At 44.1% G+C, this 21,786-nt stretch overlaps 1 protein-coding gene and 1 long non-coding RNA gene across 2 annotated transcripts in view; one reads left to right on the plus strand and one right to left on the minus strand.

Annotated features, from left to right (window-relative positions):
* The window catches only part of LOC132404162 (uncharacterized), a 115,641-nt gene that overhangs the window by 73,532 nt on the left and 20,323 nt on the right, over positions 1–21,786 (plus strand). The window lies entirely within an intron of this gene.
* LOC132404161 (frizzled-10-B-like) lies at positions 16,896–19,868 on the minus strand. Its single transcript, XM_059988229.1, has one exon. It carries the CDS (start codon positions 19,494–19,496, stop codon positions 17,739–17,741), a length of 1,758 nt encoding a protein of 585 aa, XP_059844212.1. The 5' UTR covers positions 19,497–19,868; the 3' UTR covers positions 16,896–17,738.

Below are 21,786 nucleotides of genomic sequence, written 5' to 3' on the forward strand. Positions count from 1 at the left end.
CTGAGAGGATGTCCACAAGAAAATGAATCACAGGATTGAATATGGTGACATATGTACTTTGATAATAAATTTGCTCTGTACATTGTACTTTGTAGCAGCACAGTCTTTATTCAATAAGAAGTTCCATTTTAAAGATCCGGTGATCAGTTAGCCTCGTAAAGTCAAGAAGCAGATTTTCTTTTATTGTTCATTTCTGGGTTCTACTTGTTTTCACGGAAATATTGAGATCAAGTTTTATGCTTAGATTTGGAAAAATAATATTTGTCATAAAATAATGTAAAATGTACAGTTACTGAAACAATATCTGTGAAGTCAAAAGGCAAATTAGCAGTGGGGGTGCAGTCTGATATTAAGATACTGTCCACTGGCTTTCTCCTTAGTATGGATAACAACTGAAATATTGGCTTTAAGGAAGAAAATGAAGAGAACTGGGAAAATGCAAATACTGTAAACAGTTTAAGCAGCCATCTTAGTATACAGCCTACCAATGACGCTGGGTAAATTATTCTTTAGACCGTTGAGGACTGCAGTAACAATTCTGCCATAGGCTAAAAATGCTGCACTGAGAGATTTAAATTCACTACTTTCTTCCAGATGCTCTATTTATAGAAAATATCGCAGGGGGTTTCCTGCTTGAAACTTGAGAGTCAGCTTTTACAGGTTGGTATCTCGTACAAAAAGAATCGACCTCTTCAGTTCATGAGTCTTTGCATTTTAAAGATGACCACGTAAACAAGTTCATCAGTCAGTAGAGTGATCCATGTGTTTGTTATGTAATTAAAATCAGCTTTGCAATTACGGAAAATCATTCCTCAGTTGTGTTTGAAATGCTAATAAGAACTCTGACTATATCAAGTGCTGAAACAGGTTCCCTTTTGAACACTTTAACTGATTGACAATTTCCTCTATTCTTATTAAAATCCCATTCTTATCACTGTATTCATTAATTGCTACTGTAAACAGTATACTAGATGAGACTGCTTTGCATATGGTTGACGAGCAAATCACAAAGATTATTATAGTCCCTGCCAACAAAGAATGCCGTTGCATTTGAGTGAAAAATGGAAACTCATTGGTTACTAAAGGTTTGCTTTGAACTTTGAAAACAAAGGTCATTATGGCAGGAATGGTAAAGGTAGTTAGGGTGAAAAGCTAGGCCATAGGAAGAGAACGAAGGCTTTAAAAAGTATTTTTCAACTATATTTACAATAGTACAGTACATTGCACATTCTAAAGTTACTTACTTAGAAAATCTTGTGCTCCTGTTCAACATAGACAGGATCAGAACCAGGCTTCATATCACTGTCATATGTCACAAAATTGGTTGTTACATGACAGCAGGACATTGCAATACATAATAAAAAAGAAAAATATGTTAAGAAGTATATATATATATATATTTTAAAAGTTAAATTAAATAATTAATGCAAAAAATAAAAAAAAGTAGTGAGCTATGAGTTCCTCCAGCATCTTGTGTGTGTTGCTGAGATTTCCAGGATCCGCAGGTTTTCTTTTATTACTGAGGTAGTGTTCATGGGTTGAATGTTCATTCAGAAATCTCATAGCAGAGGGGAAGAAGCTGTTCCTGAATCATTGAGTGTGTATGTACGTGTGCCTTCAGGCTCCCGTACCTCCTCCCTGATGGTAGCAATGAAAAGAGGGCATGCCCTGGGCAATGGGGATCCTTAATGGTGATGCCACCTTGCTGAGGCGCCGCTCCTGGAGGATGTCCCGGCTGCTGTGGAGGCCAGTGCCCATGATGGAGCTGATCGAGTTCACAGCTTCCTGCAGCTTCTTTCAATCCTGTACAGAGCGCCCCCGCCCCCCCACCACCACCACCAGTGCAATCAATTAAAATGCTCTCCATAGTACATCCGAAGAAGCAAAAAAGGGAAAGGAAAAGAATTGAGGTAGTGCTCGTGAGTTCAACGTTCATTCAGAAATCAGATGGCAGAGGGGCAGAAGCTGTTGAGTGTGGGCCTTCAGGCTTCTGTACCTCCTCTCTGATGGTAGCAATGAGAAGGGGGCATGCTCTGGGTCCTGAGCAAGTCTGGAGTTAAAGTTGGTGTACTAAAAGAATACCCAGCAAATAGATGTGGGAAGCATTAATAAGGATACAAATGGCTGAATGCCATCCCTCTGGTCTGTGGTTTCCTGTGGGAAATAAGATGGATAGTCTTAGGAAAAATAAATGAGATTTGTGATGCACAGTTCAAACAGTCCTGTTTGATTTGGCGTGGCAACACCCCAAGTCCCTATCTCCATGCTGGTTGTTTAATTTTAGCATCCACTCAGAACTTAATATGTCATTACTGGCCTGAATGCAACAACAGTTTTTGATTTGTGCTGATATGAGCAGATTAAAGAAGCCTGCACTTCTCAAAAAGGAAGGTGCATTGTGGCTGAATCAGCTGTTAAACTTCTGTTCGGAGGTGATTTCCTGCCCTTCTTTCGCCCCTAGGGTTTGAGGATGACTTGCTTTGATGCTGGTTGTCTGGATTCTGAAGTAACTGCTGAGGTAAATGTAGTATTTGCTGGCTCTGCCAGAGAGAAGGCAGGAGGTACATATAGAGCCGATGGCTGGGTCACGTGCGAGGTGACATACCCCTTCCACACTTCGCTGTGATTCTGGGTGCTCCTTGCCAACCCACACAAAGTTCTCAGTGCTGATGCTGGCTGTCTGTTCTCCATTTTGAACAGTTCTGGATTCGGGAGTTCTGCCGAAGGGTCATGACCCGACATGTCAACTGTACTCTTTTTCATAGATGCTGCCTGGCCTGCTGAGTTCCTCCAGCATTGTGTGTGTGTGTGTGTGTGTGTGTGTGTGTGTGTGTGTGTGTGTGTGTGTGTGTGTGTGTGTGTGTGTGTGTGTGTGTGTGTGTGTGTGTGTGTGTGTGTGTGTTGCTTGGATTTCCAGCATCTGCAGATCTTCTCTTCTTTTTCCAAGGATTCCAAAGTATTGATGAGAAAGTTACATTTTTTAAGAACATTTGACATCGATTGCACAGTCCTCCTTCCTGGTCAGCGCTTCATAGCGATGGAGCTCAGAGTAGAGGGCTTGTTTCAGGGGCTGAGCGCACACTGCACAGAAATTGGTAAATGGATTTATTATTGTCACGTACCAAGGGAATAGTGAAAAGTAATTGTTCTACATGCCATCCATACAGATAATTTCATCACAACAACGCTGTCATCCTGAAGGATTTCAGCTGGTCACAGACTCTCCCTTGGCTGGCTCTAATTATGGCGAGTGAGCTCTGTACCAGGGTTAAGTAAGACATATAACAATCTCTCTCCAACCCGTTTGCTGCTACTGGCCCTGATTATGCAGCACCTTATCCTGTGAGAGAGAGGGAATCGTTTTAAAGTATGGGTGTGTGAAATAGTACGAAGGGAATAAGGCGATAACAGAATGCAGAATAGTGTTACACTTACGGAGAAAGTGCAGTGCAGGCAGACAATAAGGTACAAGGCCAAAACAAGTTAGATTGTGAGTCCACTTTAACTTGCAAGTGATTGACTCTTAAATGGAGGATGGAGCCAGGGTCTTGGTTCTTGGATGAAGTGTAATCGACTTGGTTTGACGATCAGACTCTGTAGTTTGTTATGATGTGTTTCTGGTTATTCTTTTTTTAATTGCTATTTTGTGAGATTTTTGATTGGCTCTGTGGCCAGCAGTCAGCGACTGGCACAGATTGAACTGAACTGAATTGAACCAGACTGTTCGATGGCTCTGTGGTTTGATGTTTTATGTTGCGCTCCTCGCTCTTTATTTTGCTGTTTGTGTGGTTTGTTCTTTTTTGTGTGTAGGTGTTTGGTCTTTCTTTGTGGCTGTCTACGGCAAGGTGAGTCTCAGGTTATCTCACTTCGATAATAAATGTACTTGATATGTTTGAATCTTAAAATGCAAGTACATTTGGACTGTTGGGGATACTGGATTGGGACGGGAGGATTTGGAGAATTTAGTGGAGGCGGTATTAGTGGTGCCAGTCTAGTGCTTTAAGTTACCTTGTGTAGGTAGTTCATGCCTCTGATGTGGCAGGAAGTAGGGGTGGCTGCTGTTGGTAGATCATAAACTTTGAAGCAAGGCTGACATTCTGATTACCAAACTCTCTTTCCCCAGATGGATGAAGGCTGTACAGGCACACTAAAGCCAACATTAAATTTCATTTCTGAAGGCTGCCTTTGTCGAGGAACGACCACTGGGGATATGGCACAAGAGTGCCGATTCCCCCGGCAGTGGGTATTGTTGTACGATAGCCGAAGGTTGGCCTTTGGGCCTTTTATGATGTGGATGATAGATCTGATGGCCTTGAGCCAAGTTTGTCAATGGTGTGGATGACAAATTTGATGGCTTTGTGGCTGTGGTGAACTATGTGCCTGTCTGGACACGCCCCCTTCTGACTTCTCCTGTGGCTCCTCCCACAGGCCCCTGTATAAAGGCGATCGAGGTCTGATCCTCTGCCTCATTCTCCAGGATGTAGTATGGTGGTCACTCACTGCTGGTTCCTTCTTCAGTCAATAAAAGCCGATATCTTGCCTTACATCTCAGAGTGAGTTATTGATGGTGCATCAGTGGCCAAGTTTGTCAGTGGTGTGGATGACAAATTTGATGGCTTTTTTTGGCCAAGTTTGTCAATGGCGTGGATGACAAATTTGATGGCTTTGTGGCCAAGTTTGCGGTCTATCCGAAGACAGGTGGAGAGGCAGATAGTGTTGAGGAAGCAGAGAGGTGGTAGAAGAACTTAAGACAGATTAGGAGAATGGACAAAAGTGGCAGACGGAGTTCAGAGTAGGGAAGTGAATGATCATGCACTTCAGTAGAAGGAATAAAAGCATGGACAATTTTCTAAATGGAGAGAAGAGTCAGAAAGACTTGGGAGTCCTTGTGCAGGATTCCCTAAAGGTTAACTTGCAAGTTGAGTCAATGGTAAGGAAGGCAAATGATAGGTTAGCATTCATTTTGAGAGGAATAGAATATCAAACCAAGGATGTAGTGCTGAGGCTTTATAGGGCACTGGTGAGGCCTCACAGTGTACTGTGAGCAGTTTTGGGCCCCTTATCTAAGAAATGATGTGCTGACGTTGGAGAGGGTTCAAAGGAGGTTCACGAAAATGATTCTGCGATTGAAAGGCTTGTCATATGAGGAGCACATGATGGCTCTGGGCCTGTACTCAGTGGAATTTAAAAGAATGGGGGGAGGGGATCTCATTGAAACCTATCAAATGTTGGAAGGCCTAGAGAGAGTGGATGTGGAGAGGATGTTTCCTACAGTGGGAGAGTCTGGGACCAGAGTGCACAGCCTCAGAATAGAGGGACGTCCATTTGGAGTGGAGATGAGGAGGAATTTCTTTAGCTAGAGTGTGGTGAATCTGTGGAATTCATTGTGGAGGCTGGGTTATTGAGTGTATTTAAGGTGGCAGTTAATATATTCTTGATAAATCAGGATGGAAGCTTATGAGAGAAGGCAGGAGAATGGAGTTGAGAGGAAAATGCATCAGCCATGATCAAGTGGTACAGCAGAGTCAATGGGCCAAATGGCTGAATTCTGCTCCAAAGTCTTATGGTCTTATGAACTACTGGACTTCCAGGATCTTTAGGCCTCATCTTTGGTATTGACTGCAGGACTGGCTGATAATAGGACCCCGAACTGCAGGCTCTCTGACTCACTGGCTCTTGTGCCTCCTCGTGCCACCTGTTCACACAGACCTCCGATCCTGGGGCTCACCAACCTTGGACAGCCTGACATCAACAGATTTCTTCTTCCTCCTTCTAAGTCACCGGACTTCGAGTGCGGATCGGTGTGGGTTTTGGATATCTTTTATCACGTGTCCACGTCACTGGACTTTGAATGTGGAGCACAGAGCAGAGGCCTGACCTCTCACACCACCACATCCCTGTCTCCAAACACTAACTGGACCCCTAACTCCCCTCCCTGCCTCCAAAACCATCCCCACAAACTTAAAAAACAACTAAGTCTGAGTCACAATCTTGATGGAGACCACAACACGTTGACTGGGTGTGAGATACAGAACACAGTGGCTACTGAAAATGTGCAGTAAAAAAGGATATGGAAAATATTCAGCAGATCAGGCAACGTCTGTGGAGAAGGAAAAACTGGGAGTGAACTTCTATCAGAACTGGCCTTTTCTGACACAAACTAAGAAGGCTGGTCCACAATTCTAATGGAGTGGTTGAACTGAAAAAAAGAGATGCTGTCCCAGAACCTGCTTCTCTGCTGAATGAGTTCCTGCAGCCACAAGCTGCCAGATTAGGTGGGAAAGATTGCTCAGGAGTTGAAACTTCGAATCATTTCCTCAGGAACTGCTGTGAAAGGTACAGTGACCTCACACGTGCTGTCATGGTCACAAGTACCGTACCTTAGCAACCAAGTCAACAATTCACTACACCCACTATCCTCACCTTCCAAACAGCGCACACAATCAGAATTCATGAGCAGCGTTCTTAAGGCATTGTAAGGCTGGAAATGTATAGACCGTAAAGGAACTTCAGTAAAGGAATGAGAGTCAACACTTGGATGTTTATCGTTAATAATTTTATTTTATTGTAAATAAGTCTTTAATTCTTGACTAAAGTTTGAGAGTCAACAAATGTTTTATTTTGACCATCTTTAATTTGAATAGGAACACATAACTTATTGTAAATAACTTTATTTATTGTGTAAGGACAGATTTAACGAGTGTTTTTTTCTATGTAAATAACTTTATTTTGTAATATTTCTGAATAAAGTATTTTTGGGGAAAAAAAAATCCCCTGCATCTACATTTCCCAAGATGCAGTCTGCCAACATTTCCCCAATGACCATCATATCACCCCAAATGTTGAAAGTTTAGAGTGGATATGGAGAGGATGTTACCCAAGGTGGGGTAGTTTAAGACCAGAAGACAGTCTCAGAATAGAGGGCCGTCCTTTTAGAACAGAGGTGTGGAGGGATTTCTGGAGCCAGACAGTGCTGAATCCTTGGAATTCATTACCACAGGTGGCTGTGAAAGTCAAGTCATTGGGTATATTTAAGTCAGAGGGTGATAGACTCTTGATTTGTCGGGGCAGAAAGGGATATGGGGAGAAGCAGGAGATTGGGGCTGAGAGGGAAATGGATCAGTTACGATGAAATGGTTGAGCAGACTCAATGGGCCAAATGGCTTAATTCTGCTCCTTATCTTATGGTGTTCTGGTCTTAAACACATCGGGTAAGATAAACACACACACACACACAAAGTTCCCCTTCTCTCACAGGACAAGGTGTTGCATAAACAACACTAAATGGGTGAGAGAGAGACTCATCTGTGTCACTCCTTCCTGGAGTAGAGCTCACCTGCTATAATCACAGCCAGCCAAGACGGAGTCTGGAACCAGCAGAAATCCTTCAAGACAAGAGCATCTTCAAACGCTCGTCCCACTTCTCCCACAACCTACGCTCTCCTCTGATTCACAAGCTGCAATCATCCACCTCTTTTGTTCAAAAATAAAAACACCTTTGTCCCAAATAAGAGAGGCTGGTCCACGTCTTTTGATCACTCTATGCATCTGAACAACCAGAGGTGAATTCTGGCCCTCAGGTGCTGCCTGACCAGTTGGATATTTCCAGCAATTTTTGTTTTAATTTCAGGTTTTCAGAACCTGATGTATTCTTTTCCAGTGATGTAAGATAATAATTCAGAATTCAGATAATGATTCTGTGTTGATAATTGTATAAATCTGTTTCCTTCTAAGGCAGGAGTTCTCAATCTGGAGTCCATGAACCCCTTACTTAATGATATTGGTTCATGGCATAAAGAAGATTGGGAACCCCTGCTCCTGAGTGATTCTTTTGTATTCTTCCTTATTCCATAACATGTCCCTCTCTTGCTTTGCATTAACATCCCTTTCTCCATTTCATCTCTCCTGCTTTACAGCCTGCCATCTCTTCCAATATTTCCTCTCTTTCTGCTTTCCTCTGCTTTTTAAATTCTATTTGTCTTTTCGGGATCTGAAACTTCACACATGTTGTTTGTCCTGCTTAGTATTCTCTGCATGTTATAGTTATTTATTGTGATTAACATTGCATGTTTATTGCAATGACCAAATGTTCCAAGTGTAAATATTTGAAATGCGTTTTCTCATCTACAGTGTTGAAACAGGTGCTTTGAGAATGTGCCAACTATTAAAAGCCTAGCTATATTACCTCAATTGTTGTTGGTGTTCCTTTTTGCAGTGCATTGGACAGAATTTTGCCATTTCCTTTTATGAGGCTCAACCCAGCACAGATGTACAGAGCCAGCCGGATTCGAACCCAGGACCATTTCCCTCGAAGTCCGGTTCTGATGCCATTACACCACCTCAAAGAGTACAGTTGATGTTTTGGGCAGAGACCCTTCTTCAAAGTGGTAACCAATTCACCCACTGCCTTGGAGCAACAGAATATTGCTGAGCACTTACACTCAGTACAAACTCCGTGAGCTCCATGCAAACTATGATGGTTTTGAAAAGCCATCAAATGTATTCAGTTCTACAATCTATAGAAATGAGTCACTAACTATTCTGCAATAAGTAGAATTGATGAGGGGTCTGTGGTGCTGCAGAAAGCTTAATAATAGCAGTTGTGCAATCTTTCGAGTTGAGTTTGAAGTTCTCCCAAGGGTATTCCCTAAAAGGAGAATGCCTGAGCATGACCTTAACATGAGGAGGCTGATGCATGGGCAGCCACCACACAGTGCGTGACAGATCGGGGCCGGGGTCCAGTGGTACGGAATGCAAGACGACCGGGGATCCTTCATTGCTGCACCTTCACCGTCATTGTGTTGCGCCATCTTCTGCCAGCTCCTTTGCTGAGGGCTGGAGTGCTCTTTTTCTGGAACCTCCCCCTTAAACTTTTCACCGTGGGTGACCCTACTGGGAGCCAAGCTCCAGAAGGCATCTCACTCAGGATCTCACAAACTTCTCCACGACGACAATGCGTCAATCCTCAGAGACAACTTAACTATATTTCTGTACCACACACATGATGTCAGCTTAATTTGATGGAATTGGCACGACATCTCCATGCACTGACTTGTCACAACTCAGGCAAGAAACATCATTACCCACATTAGCAACCTTTCTAGTTTCCTGGCCAATGTGATTCATGCTATACATTTATGCACATTCATTTCAGGTACCGAATTGGAAGAATCATCACCTTGGTGCCCAAGTAACAGACACTACAAAGTTAACTTCCATGGTGCCTGAGTCTACCCGTCCTGTTTAAGAATCGTTAGCATGAGTGATTAAACAAAATTTCCATCACTGCTGAATGGTAACATAGTGGTCAGCGTGATGCTTTACCGCAACAGCTGTAAGATCAGGGTTCAGTTCCTGTCGCTGTCTGTAAGGAGTCAGTACGTTCTCCCCGTGAGTGCATGGACTTCCTCTGGGTGCTCCGGTTTCCTCCCATGTTCCGAAGACGTAAAGGGCTAGTGAGCCTTGGGCCTACTATGTTGGCAGCAGAAGCGTGGGGCATGTGTGGCCTGCTCAGCACAATCGTCTCTGACTTCATTTGATGCAAATGACGCATCTCACTGTATGTGTCATTGCGCACATGACAAATAAAGATAATCTTTACCTGTTTTTGCTGGGGAGAAGCACATAGAAATTGTAGCTGTGACATCTTGCTCTGAACAAGCTGGCAAAGTCCCATGGCTGATGTTACTTAGCGCCCAAAAAGCAACAAACTACTGATCCTGGAGAATTAAAATAAAACCGAAAATAATAGAAATTCACTCTTTCTCTCTTCACAGTAGCTGCCTGACTTGCTGAGCATTTCTAATATTTTCTAGTTTTAGCCTGTAAATGGCTGAGCCCCATCGATTGGGGAGGCTCAGCTTCTCACTTACACTGAGTCAGCTGATAATTAATGGAAACCCATCCAAAATCCTCAAACTGGACTGACTAATTCAGCAGTGCATCTGTGCACTTGTTTAACTGGTGTTTGCTAGCTTCTCTACCCACAGAAGGGCCTTTAATACGTATGGTCATGCAAATAAAGTCTCCTTTCTCAGCTTTCCTTAGACACCTTTGTAACATTTACCTTATTAAGGATTAAGTTGCAATAACTAAAGCATCATACATTCAATCACTCTTAGCAGGTTATGGCTATTGTAAATGATTCATCACAGAGTGGCCACTGCTTCTATTGAGATAAACTGTTCAAATCAGCACTGAACTAGCTCTGTGAAACTGACAGGCTAAGTGGGTGTTCTTGTCTCTCTTTCTCTCTCTGAAACCAAGACCAAGCCTGCATTTTTCTGAAGTATTGCTTACCTTGTAAATACACGTCCTGATTTTAGGAAAAGCACCAGGGACATCTGCGTTCTGTTGCAAACTGTTATACTTAGATAAAATGAATCTCAATATTTTAACTACCAGCACAAAGTAAAAATCCGTCCCAAGCAGTCCTTTTATATCAGTTGTGAAAACACATTCGTGGATTACCTGAATCATAGGACAAAAGGGTAGCAGTTGTCCAAAACTTCACGGCAGTCACAATGTTTTGAAACAGCCTCCGATAAACATCAAAAAATATTTAATATTTCTCCGAACACAAGAGCTTCTCTAGAAACAGCAAGCCTTCTTGATAAAGGGTCTTGTCGACTGTTTACTCCCCTGCATAAGTGCTTGCTGAGTTCCTCTAGCATTTTGTATGTGCTACTCTGAATATCTCTATGACCAGTTTAAAAAGTGATTCGGTGGTGTGGACTCTTACTAAAGATTATTATTGCATCTAAATCCTCACTTGTGAAATAAGATTGGGAAGAGGAAATGATAATGTATTATTATCCTATCATTAATTGCAGAACATATTTAGGACAATTTATAAGAGGCAATGCGTTAATGAAATAATTTTGATCATATCATGGAATACAAAGCACACTTGGCATATTAAAAAGGTCAAAGAAGGTAAAATTCCTCTGGGCTTTAAGCCTTTGTTGAACATTACCAATACACAACACAATATTATTTTAGAAAGACTTCACAAAACTGAACACATTTTTCAATACTTCTGTCAGTGATACATGCCAGAGCAGGGGTTCCCAACCCTTTTTATGCCAGGAACTCCTATTGTTAACTAAGATGTCTGTGGTCCCCAGGTCAGGAACCCCTGCTCTAGAGTTTAGAATATAAAATCTAGACTGATACTCTGGCACTGTACCAGTGGACAGTTTTCATGGTCGGAGTGTTTGTCCTTCAGATGTGACAGTAAACTATGGACTGTCTGCTTTTTCCTACATCACACCACTGATTAACCTTAAGTTTCTCATTAACTATAAAGCACTTTGGGATGCTGTGAGACATGAATGCTACTATTTTAATACAAACATTTTTTTCCACTTTACATTGATTTACTCCAAGACAAGGAAATGCACTCCGCTTTTTGATTGGAGCAAAATTATCTTTAAATTGTTAACTTTTGGCTGGATGACATGAGTTTGACACTTTTACAATGAGTACATTGTTTAACCTATCATTTGCAGAATGTAAACTATAATTAAAAGCACATTTAAATACCGAACACTAAGTGTAAGTGTAACCCGATGTGAGAAAATACTAAGCATTACATTAAAGTAACATAAAACGATTTATATTAGCTTTATTTTGGGTATATTAAGAATATTATTACCAATGGTTCAACCTTGGAAAATAACTCAGTATTACATATCAAACTTATGATTGAAATTTCTGCAAATTATTGAACTTGTGCAATGCTCGCAAATTTGAATTGAGATCAGACTAATTGACTGAAAGCCAAGAGAACTAGGAGTTACATCCCTCTTCATCCCTTCAGTACGTCTGGATGGGAGTGGTGTACTTCTGCTTACTTACTGCTTGTTACGTTGCCAGCATTTAGGGCTGCGCTGAAGGACCTCCATCTTTGCCTGTACAGGATTCTTTATCGCTGTTTCCCTAACAGTTGTTTTTTCTCCCCCCCGTCAGGGTTGTCAGCCCTGAGCTGAACCTCCGGTCCTGGAGATCCAGTGGGCCACTCTGAGTCTGGCCCCTACCCTTTGATCTGTATGGTATGGGTGACCCTACCAAGAGCCGAAGTACAAGACCCCGAGTCCAGATTGGGTCATTGAGGCACGCAAGCCTCGAAACCCTACAACAACGTCAGAGGACTTACTCCCTAGTGTGGTATTAACCCATCAGTGCTCTAATTGCTTCGTACCCCTGGTGGAAGGAAGAGTGGGTATCATGATTTACACTTGTGACTACTCCTGTAGGAAGAAGAAAGGGGAATCTGGGAGAGCTCAGTAGGACAACCCATGTCTGTAGAAGCAAAAGATGTTTGTGAGGTTGTGAGCCTGCATCAGGATTCAGAGTGAAATGTCAATATTACCTTTTGTCTCCACATACGCTACATGATCTTTAAGTTCTTTCAGTATTCTGTTTTATTTTGTTATTCCAGGCACCAGCACCTGCAATCTCCTTTGTCTACATACTCCTATAGAAAACCGTGTATGACACAGGGAGGAGTTGACTTGAGCTAGGCTATGCAAGCTCAATAAACCTACTGATATTCATTAACTTGACCTAAACGTCAGTAATGTGGACACAATAATGGAATATTGCTCCTCAAAGAATTGGTTCATTGCACTATACACCTTAAACGTAGATCGCCAGTAATCTAGACAAAAGTGGAAGATGAATTGAAGAATACACAATTGGGATATTAAATTCTATCCATACACAATCTCTTTTGATTATGCAGCATAATCGTTGTAGGATTTAACAGCTGCAGGGATGCAAGCTCAGAGACACCCTGCAGCAGCTTTCTCCCCCTCTGCCACCAGATTTCAGAATGGGCAGCAAATCGACCCATGAACTCTTCCTCAATACTTTTACAAACAATTGGCTTCGTGATCATTACAGAATCTCTCTGGAGCTTCCAGCTCCCTCCCCACTTCCCAAAAATGATTCCCCGCTCCCTGCCCCCTTCCCACTCAGCCCACAATACCGACCCATATCAGAATCAGGTTTATCATCACTCACAAATGGCATGAAATTTGTTTTCTTCTGCGGCAGCAGTACAGTGCATTGCATAAAATTACTACAGTACTGTGCAAATGTCTTAAACACCCTAACTATATAGATGTGCCTAAGACCTTTGTACAGTACTGTATAATATATAGTATATACACTGAGTAACTAAATCTCCTTATTAGTAAGCTGACTGCAGAAAAACTGGATGACAAACATTCATCTAGTTCATTGTCCTCCTCCAGGGATGGAAATCTGTTACCTGAATTCCAGTCCAATGTTGGGTGAGTGACCCTTAATTCCCTTCAAAGTGCTCATGATCTCAGTGTCAGTAGCTCCAGTTGAACTCTGTCTTTTCATGTGTTTCCCCCTCGCTGTCAGTCTGTTGTTTTGTACTGCCATGTGCTCCTGCTCTACTCCGGCTCCTGTATCACTGAGTTCTCCATCTCTCACCTGTTTCTCATTATTACCTGAATTGCTGCCACCTGTGTCTCATTGTGTTCCACCTATCATCTGCCTCTCTGTTTATTGCTCAGTGTATTTCAGTCCAGTGTTTTCACCTATTTGTTGCCAGATTGTACCAGTGAATTTTCTTGAGCCCTTCCAGCATTTGTATCTGTACTTTGTCTGTCTGAATATTGACTCTGCCTCTTTCCTGATTCTGGCTTTTGGATTTCTCTGAATATTTTGATCTCTGCCTGATCTTTGATGCCGACTTTGTTTGCACCTTGGGATTTGTTAATCTGTTAATACCATTGTGCGCAGTAGTGGGTCCCTGCTCACCCGGTGTCCTGGCACTCAGAACTTCTGTAGATTAGCGATGTAAATACCAACTGACCACTACAGGTGCTGTACACATGAAGTGAAAAAGACGTGGCTGGAAACATCCATCAGGTCAATCTGCATCTGCACCAACATTTCCAGCCAATAGCCTTTAAGTAATGATGATGACAATACTCCTGGAATAGTAACACTGATTCTCCCTCCATCTGCACTGTCTGACCAGCTGAGTATTTGCACCATTCTGGACATGCACTGTTCACACCTGAGATCAAAGGAAAACGTGAACTGGATTTTTCCCCAAAGGACCACCAAAACCTTTGATTTGGATCAGACATTGGAACTGGAATATTAACTTCGTTTGCTTATTAAGAGCTATTAAATTCTAATCAAATAATTTCAACCACCTCCCTGACAGTGAGATGCAACAGTATCAAATATCCTGAGTTTTTAAAGCACTTAAGAATATAATTGGTTCGAAGTCTGCTCTTTGCTGCTGGTCCATGCTGATATTCTATTTTTAACACTTACTTTCATGTCGACAGCTGTAACATTTTTAAATCTTTGAAGACACCAATAAAGTTGAAACAAGAAGGAAGTTCCGTTTGGATGTTCAGGCACCTATTGACCCAGACCTTTGAATTGCAATCTCACTTTATTTTCCACCAGAGATGCATAAAAATCAAAGCCCTTCATGGCCCGGCAGTTTTATTTTAATTGAGTGAATTGTCAATAATTCTTGACAAAACCAACCCCACTTTAATAGGATCAGACCAAAGAAAGCTCTCTTAGTTGTTTGCTGTTTTTAGAGAGTTGTGGTCTTTGAAAAAGAGAAGTGCCAGCAAGTCTCTTGGGGAAATGCATATCGATTTCAGTAGAAATGAGCCTCCCACTCCCCCACCCATCTCTACCTATTATATCAGGCACTTTAAACTGCATTTTATAATGTTTACATTGTAAATGCATGCTGGTATTTATGTATATTTTATTCTATGGCTGTACTTCTTACTTTATTTTATATAATCCTTTATTCTGTATAACTGTTTTTGTCGCACGTAGCGCCAACTCACCACAGCAATTTCCTAATACATGTAAATGTATATGGCGAATAAAGTTGCTCCCTGATCTGTGAAAGAAGACCATGGAGCTTGTCACAATGAGGCCTCCTGTGAGCGATGAGTGATCTGCTTTGGCCCGCATTGTCACATGATAGTGAGCTTAAACAACAGGCGTAGTTTAAAGGTTTAATATGCTTAGTATATGCTCCAAAAGCTGCAACTTCCTGGCGGGTGTATTTAGTCCTGAATGCCCTTTCTGCACTGAACGTCCATAATTTGAACTCCAGTTCAGGGTTTTTTTTGCACCGTGAGCTTGGAAGGTGTGAGTGGGACGGTGGATAGTCCCGGAGGGGCAAACAGCTCTTTGAGCGTGTTGAACACTGCGTGAAGTTGCACCTAAGTCCCTCCACCGCCCCCTCCCCGCCGGGCAGAGTCCGACAGAGCTGGGAGGGAGGCAGCTGGGATCTGGATTTCCAAACAGGTGCTGCTGCAAGGCTTCGGGGCATAGGGCTGGGGAGATCACCCAGTCTGTCCCAAGTGATCAAAGGGACCAGAAATACTGTCTAATCAAACTCAAGCAGGCTGTTTAGAACAGTCAACGGAGAACAGTTTTTTACCTCACTAAAACTGTAGGTATTTTGTTTTCTTTGAATGAATTATTGGAATGCACGTTGCACTGGGGCTGGGAGAAGGCAGAAACACTCTCCCGTCATTGAAAAAAACACTCAAGCCGCGACACTTGCTAAAAAATTACATTGCTCAATGGTTTAGGAACTTTGTCCCCACCCTACCAGTTTCCTACGGGGCTTTCGCTGCCCCATCGGTACAGAATGTCTGCCTGAGAAGCCTACCCCCCCCCCCCCCCGCACTCAGTGCAAACTATGACTGTTTTCCCCTCTCTCTTTGAAAGGCCACAGGTCAGAGAAAGATAAGTTGATTGATCCAAACAAACTAGAAGGCAAAAAGGGACCCAAAACAAACTCAGACAACAGCCTCTTTCATTCAGGCTTGTCAAGTTCAAAGTATATATTTACATAGACAGCGCTCTCGGGAAGTTGGGCAGGGCTCCCCTGAGAGTTTAGGCCGCTGTTCGGCTTCACGTTCAGTTTATGTGCAGGCGCACGGCACCGGTGCCCCTGGGTCAACATGTTTCCCCGTCCCTACGTCTTATCCCGGACCCCCATTTCATCTATTCCCCCATGCAGCGCTAGGTTTACCAAACTCCACTTCGCCCAAAATGCTCGTCTGAAAACGTCAGTGGCTGGGGCGTTTGAAACTGTTTTGAATCATTAAGAGAAGCCAGCTATTTAATTACAAGAACTTCACAGGAGTTCGACTTTTCCCAAGATTGAATCAAGATGCCGACCATTCACTGTTTCACTAACGATTACCAATTATAATGGGCAAGTTTTGTTTCTGAGCTGCAGCGTGGCGGCCGGCTCAACTAAACTTTGGTAGTTTGTGCTCATACAAAGTGCCCCTTTAGAAAACAAACACACACTTTTAACTACATATTCAGCACTCGTCGTTCTCAGGAAAGCATTTTTTAAAAATAAAATCAGGCCTACACTTCAGGTTTTGAAACCGATTTCGCAGACTTTTTGTTGAGCCGGTTTCTCGCCCTGATGCATGTATTTTAAATGACAGATTCTGCAGCTGGGAGTGGATCTTGCTGTAAGCGTTGGGAGTAGCAATATAAATCAGTGTCGACTGATTCATTTCATAGCCGGTCTGACCAGAGTATTAAGGAAAACACTACACTTCTTATAAACCTTTTAAACTATGTCATTACGTTAAGAGTTAATATTAATTAAACGTTGCCTCAGCACCATCAACTGAGAACATTAATTAACTAAAGTCGCGCAAATTCCGTTCACAACAGGTCTGACCTGCTCTTTTCTTTAATATTTCGCTTTTTGAGGACCAGTAATAAATCAAGTCCAGCAGGCAGTGGCTTTGCATTTTAACCCCGGGCACTGCCTTTTTGAGGCAGTCTGCAATTAACCTGATTTGCCTTTTAAGAATAGTCACATATTCAACCGCTCTCTTGCCAAACTAAAGAAACATTTTATTTTATAAAATAGACGAACTTGACGATAATTATATTTTACAAGTATGTACAAACGTGCTCCAAAAAGCACGTGAAGAGCTACGCAATCACAGAGGCTCAGCTGTCACTCAGCTCTTGATTTTATCTAGTGCTTGTTGATCTGTTCCTTGCTAGAATTAGCTTTACAATGAGACGAGTCGATAAGCTCCGTGGGTCTCTTTGAATCGCCCGTTTACAAATCAGTTCAACTTGTCTGACACTGGCTTGATTTCCATCAGAAAGCAAAATGTGTCATTAAAGAACTTCTGTTGCCCATACCTCTAAGTTCTTTTGTCAGACGGAGATTCTTTTTAAGTCTTTTATCTGCAGCGGATTGTTGGAAAGAGAGCGAGAGAGAGAAAAAACTATTGCACATTGTTAAAGGAGCCCATCTTCGGTAGAATATTACTCATCGACAAAATACTGAACCTTTTGAAGAGTCTGTACTTATCCCTGAAAACTTCATGTTAAAAGATGTTAGCCGCTGAGCCGGGGGTCCGATGACAATTGAAGTGTTAGTAATTTCCAAAATTACAGTAGAACACACATCGTGGAAACAAACGTCTCTGATTTCTGGTTCCAAATATTTGAGACGCCACAGGTTCCTCCTATAGTTTAACCTTTCCTTGAACCTCGTCATCCAGCCCAGGCCAGCTATGTCGCCAGTAATGGAAACTATTTCTTCTTGCATTTTCACTTAAGGTGAGTTTTTCATTGTTTGCGGGCAGCCCCCTTGCAGGACCAAAAATGTTTCCCAGTATCATCAGGAGGAAAGGAGTGGATAAAATAAACTCCTGTCAGACACAAGTTGGCGGAAGCGCTGGTTCGTATTTCCCGTGCACTTTCAAGGGAGGGCGAGCTTTACCGTAAGACCCCCCTCCACTACTCGTTATAACGCTGGCTGGCTTCCTCCTGACCCTCCTCCGGAATCGTTTGCTGCAGAGGTTCTGCCAGGACTGCAGGGTCTTCGAACTCCAAATCCACATGCCGCTGGTGATACCCACCACTAACAGCATGAATATCTTGACCATAAAAATCTCCACAGCCGGGATGGAGCTGCTCATAGTGCAGTCTAGGTTGTTGGAGTGGTTAGCAGCTTTGCACTTCTCGCGTGTGGCTAGGAGCTTCCAATAGTCCATGTTGAGGCGCTCGTAGAAGTAACAGGCTATGACACACGTCGCGGGCACCGTGTAAAGCACCGAGAAGACCCCTATTCTCACCATCAGTTTCTCCAGCTTATCCGTGTTCTCTCCGCCGGTCTTCATGACGCGTCGGATGTGGAAAAGCGCCACGAAGCCGGAGAGGATGAAGGAAGTGCCAATGATCAGGTAGCAAGCCAGGGGGATAAGCACGAAGCCGGTCAGCGCGTTAACGTCCATACTCCCCACGTAACAGATGCCGGTCAGCTCATCTCCAGCCACCCTTCGCATCACCAGGATGATGATGGTCTTGACAGCCGGGATCGCCCAGGCGGCCAGGTGGAAGTAACTGCTGTTGGCTTCGATGGCTTCGTGGCCCCATTTCTTGCCGGCCGCCAGGAACCAGGTGAGTGTCAGGATGACCCACCACAGCGAGCTGGCCATGCCGAAATAATAGAGCACCAGGAAGACGATGGTGCAGCCCGTGCTCTCCAGCCCCTCCTGGATAACGTAGAGGTGGCCGCTGTCGCGGTCGCAGGCGATGCTCTCCCCTCCGGCGAACAGGCGGATGATGTAGCCCGCCGAGTAGACGCAGTAGCACATGGACAGGAAGATGATGGGTCTCTCGGGGTACTTGAAGCGCTGCGGGTCGATCAGGAAGGTGAGGACGGTGAAGGCGCTGGAGAAGAAGCAGAAGATGGACCAGATGGCGATCCAGATGAAGGCGAAGCCCTTGTCGTGGGTGGCCCAGTACACGTCCACGCTGGGCGAGCAGAGGGGTGCGCAGGACGCGCTCCGCTCCACCCGGTGAAACTTGTGAGAGTTCTCGCAGGCCGCCTTGCCGGCGCCGTCCTTCGGCAAGAGGAAGGGCTCCTGTGAGCCCCCGCCTCTCGGGTGCGGCCGGTAGATGGGAGGCAGGGCGCTGGCCCCTCGGCCCTGGTCGTCCGTGCCGTTACTGGGGGCTTCCATGCAGAGGAAGTTGGGGTCGTTCTTGTTGGGCAGTTTGCTGCAGTCCAGCGACTCGGGCCAGTGGAAGCTGAACTGTTCCATGATGGGCGAGCACTTAAGGCGGGCCTGCTCGCACATCACCCTGCAGGCGGGGATCGGCGTGGACACTTGCTCGGTGCACATGGGAGCGTACAGGGAGCAGAGGAAGAACTTCAGGTGGCTGTGGCAGCCGTACTCAACCAGCGGCGCGAACTCGTGCAGCTTGATGGCCGCTTCCCTCTGGTCCTCGTGCCCCATCAGGTTGGGCATGCGGGTCATGTTGTAGCCGATGTCCCGGCACATGGGGATATCGATGGGCTGGCATCTGCCCTCCGAGCGCTCCGCATCCATGGAACTGATGGCGGAGGCGCAGAGTGTCAGCCAGGCGGTCCAGGCGCACAGACAGTTCATCGTCCTCGGCGACCTCATGTCAACTCGTCCCTCCCCCCCACCCCCCGCAAAACAACCCAACCCCTTTCAGGAGCAAGTCGGCCTCTGGTCCGAAGGTGCCTTGGGATGAACTTTACGTCAAACTTGGTCCGCTTGGCAGTGGTTGCGCCGAGCCCACCGTTTCCCCGGGCGGAGGGGGAGAGCCGAAGTTGGGGAGGGCACTGCGAGCAACGCTGGAAATCCACAGAATGAGTCCAGAACGAAGTGAACCGGAATAAAGAGCAAACGATCGACTCTCTGCACACCCACTGTAACTCCCAGGTCGGGGACCGGAGCGCTGCCGTGTGCGGGGTCCAGGTACGAGGAAGTAAATACACTGAGAGACAGAGAGTGGGAGAGAGGGAAAGGGGGCGGCTCTCTCAGTAGCAACTGCAAAGTGAGCTAAAAGGGGGCGGGGCGACTTCATTAAAAAAAGAGCAGCGAGAGAAAAAGAGTGTGTGTGAGTGTGAGTGAGAGAGCGAGATGATCGGCAGATTGTCAAAACAAGCATTTGGGCCCAGCCATTTAAGTAATATTACAAATTTCCGCCACTCTTTCTCTTAGTTTAGTGACATGCATATCCAAATGTTGCCCTCCAATCGGCGTGGGCGATTACTTATTTTCATAGCAACAGATCGATTATTCCATTAACCGAAAAGCTCGACTGCAGCACGGATCAGGTCGGGAGGAAAAGTCGAACGATCTCTTGAAAGATATAAATCGTCTTCAACTTGGTTTCTTCAACTTGAGAAACTTTGGAGAGAGAGAGTGGAGTCAGTTCGCACACTTTCACCCAGCCGAGACAAATTTCTGCCGCAGCTTATCAACCAGAGACCGGCTCTGTGTAAAAATACTCCTAGATTCCCACCTAATGTTGAAACAAAAAGTTTCTAAATGTAGGCTTTTGTTATTGTTTCTAAACCTGTATATATTTATTTAGACTATGTTACACTTGCAAAGCGGCTATTCCCTGGAGTGCTTTATCTTCTTTTAAACAGTTTCCTATCCGAGTTCAGCTGGAAGACAATCGGCTGCCGAACTGCATCATCTCCGGGAGAGAGAGAAAGAGAGGTGGGGGGGGGGGAGGGAGAGAGAGGGGAGCGAGAGGGAGAGAGAGAGAGAGAGAGAGGGGGGAGAGAGTGAAGGGAAGAGGGAAAAGAGAGAGGGGGAGAGGGGACATAGAGAGAGGGAGAGAGAGAGAGGGGGAGAGGGGACATAGAGAGAGAGAGAGGGAGAGAGAGAGAGCAGCAAACGACTAAGATAATTCTGTTGCTAATATGTGAAAAGGCTCTTTGATGCCTGAAGCTGAAAAGATATTTTTGGGGTCGGATTTGAAACCTGCGCCTCTATGCAAATAAGAGAAACCCCGCTGAATCTCTGGGACAGAGACGGACCCCCGGCGACTGGCGTTACAGAAGATTGCAGGAATTTTATGGCTGTCCGTCGTTGATCTTTTCTTCTTTTGTGTGCTTTGAAGAATGACTTTAGACATTTTATTTACATATTTAACCATGGATGAAAAAAACACTGCTTTATTAAGGGGAGGGTGATCGGTTTAGATGTAAGGAAACCTTTATGTGCAAAACTTATATTTTTTTTCTCCGATTGCTTTATATTTTTTTTCAATTTACAATTTCAAAAAAGGGTAAATTTGTTTTAACTTGTCCTAAAGTCGTCCTTTTAACGTGCACGGTCATGGCCGCTTTTTAATTCCCGATATTTTTTAAAAAAATCTCTCGTTAATATTTCGTAATGTCATCCCAACATTGACAACAAAGAATGGCAGTAATTATTTGAACAGAGGAATGGCGGGTATCAATAGCCGGTCCTGCCTTTGGCGAAACCGGGAATTGCAGTTGTAAAAGACGCCCATAAGGTGCATTGTGCGCGAAAGTGAACGTTGCAACAGACACAAACTTCACACAAAAAGGAGCTGTTGCGGTTGCAAACAAAGGGAATGTAACCAAAAAAAAGTAGCATTTCTTAGATACAATGAAAGGCCTCTACTTTTTTTTAAAAAAAATCTGGTTTGAAATATTACGGGCGGTTCAACAGGGTGTAGTTCTGTGAATTGCAAATAAGAACATTTCTTAATCCCCTTTTCATGCACTGGCTTCGGATCAGTGGCATCTAAGCGGCTCCCCACTGCTCCTGGCCCAGGAGCCCGTATTCAGCTCTCCTGCCTCTCTCTTCTATTCCCACACTCCAGAGAGAGAAAAAAATCGGCACAGACACACTCTCTAGATTAGATTAAACTCATTCCTCTGTCCCTGGAGAAAGTAAGAAATTG

Source organism: Hypanus sabinus, chromosome 13 (assembly GCF_030144855.1).
Source record: "Hypanus sabinus isolate sHypSab1 chromosome 13, sHypSab1.hap1, whole genome shotgun sequence".
Lineage (NCBI taxonomy): Eukaryota > Metazoa > Chordata > Chondrichthyes > Myliobatiformes > Dasyatidae > Hypanus > Hypanus sabinus.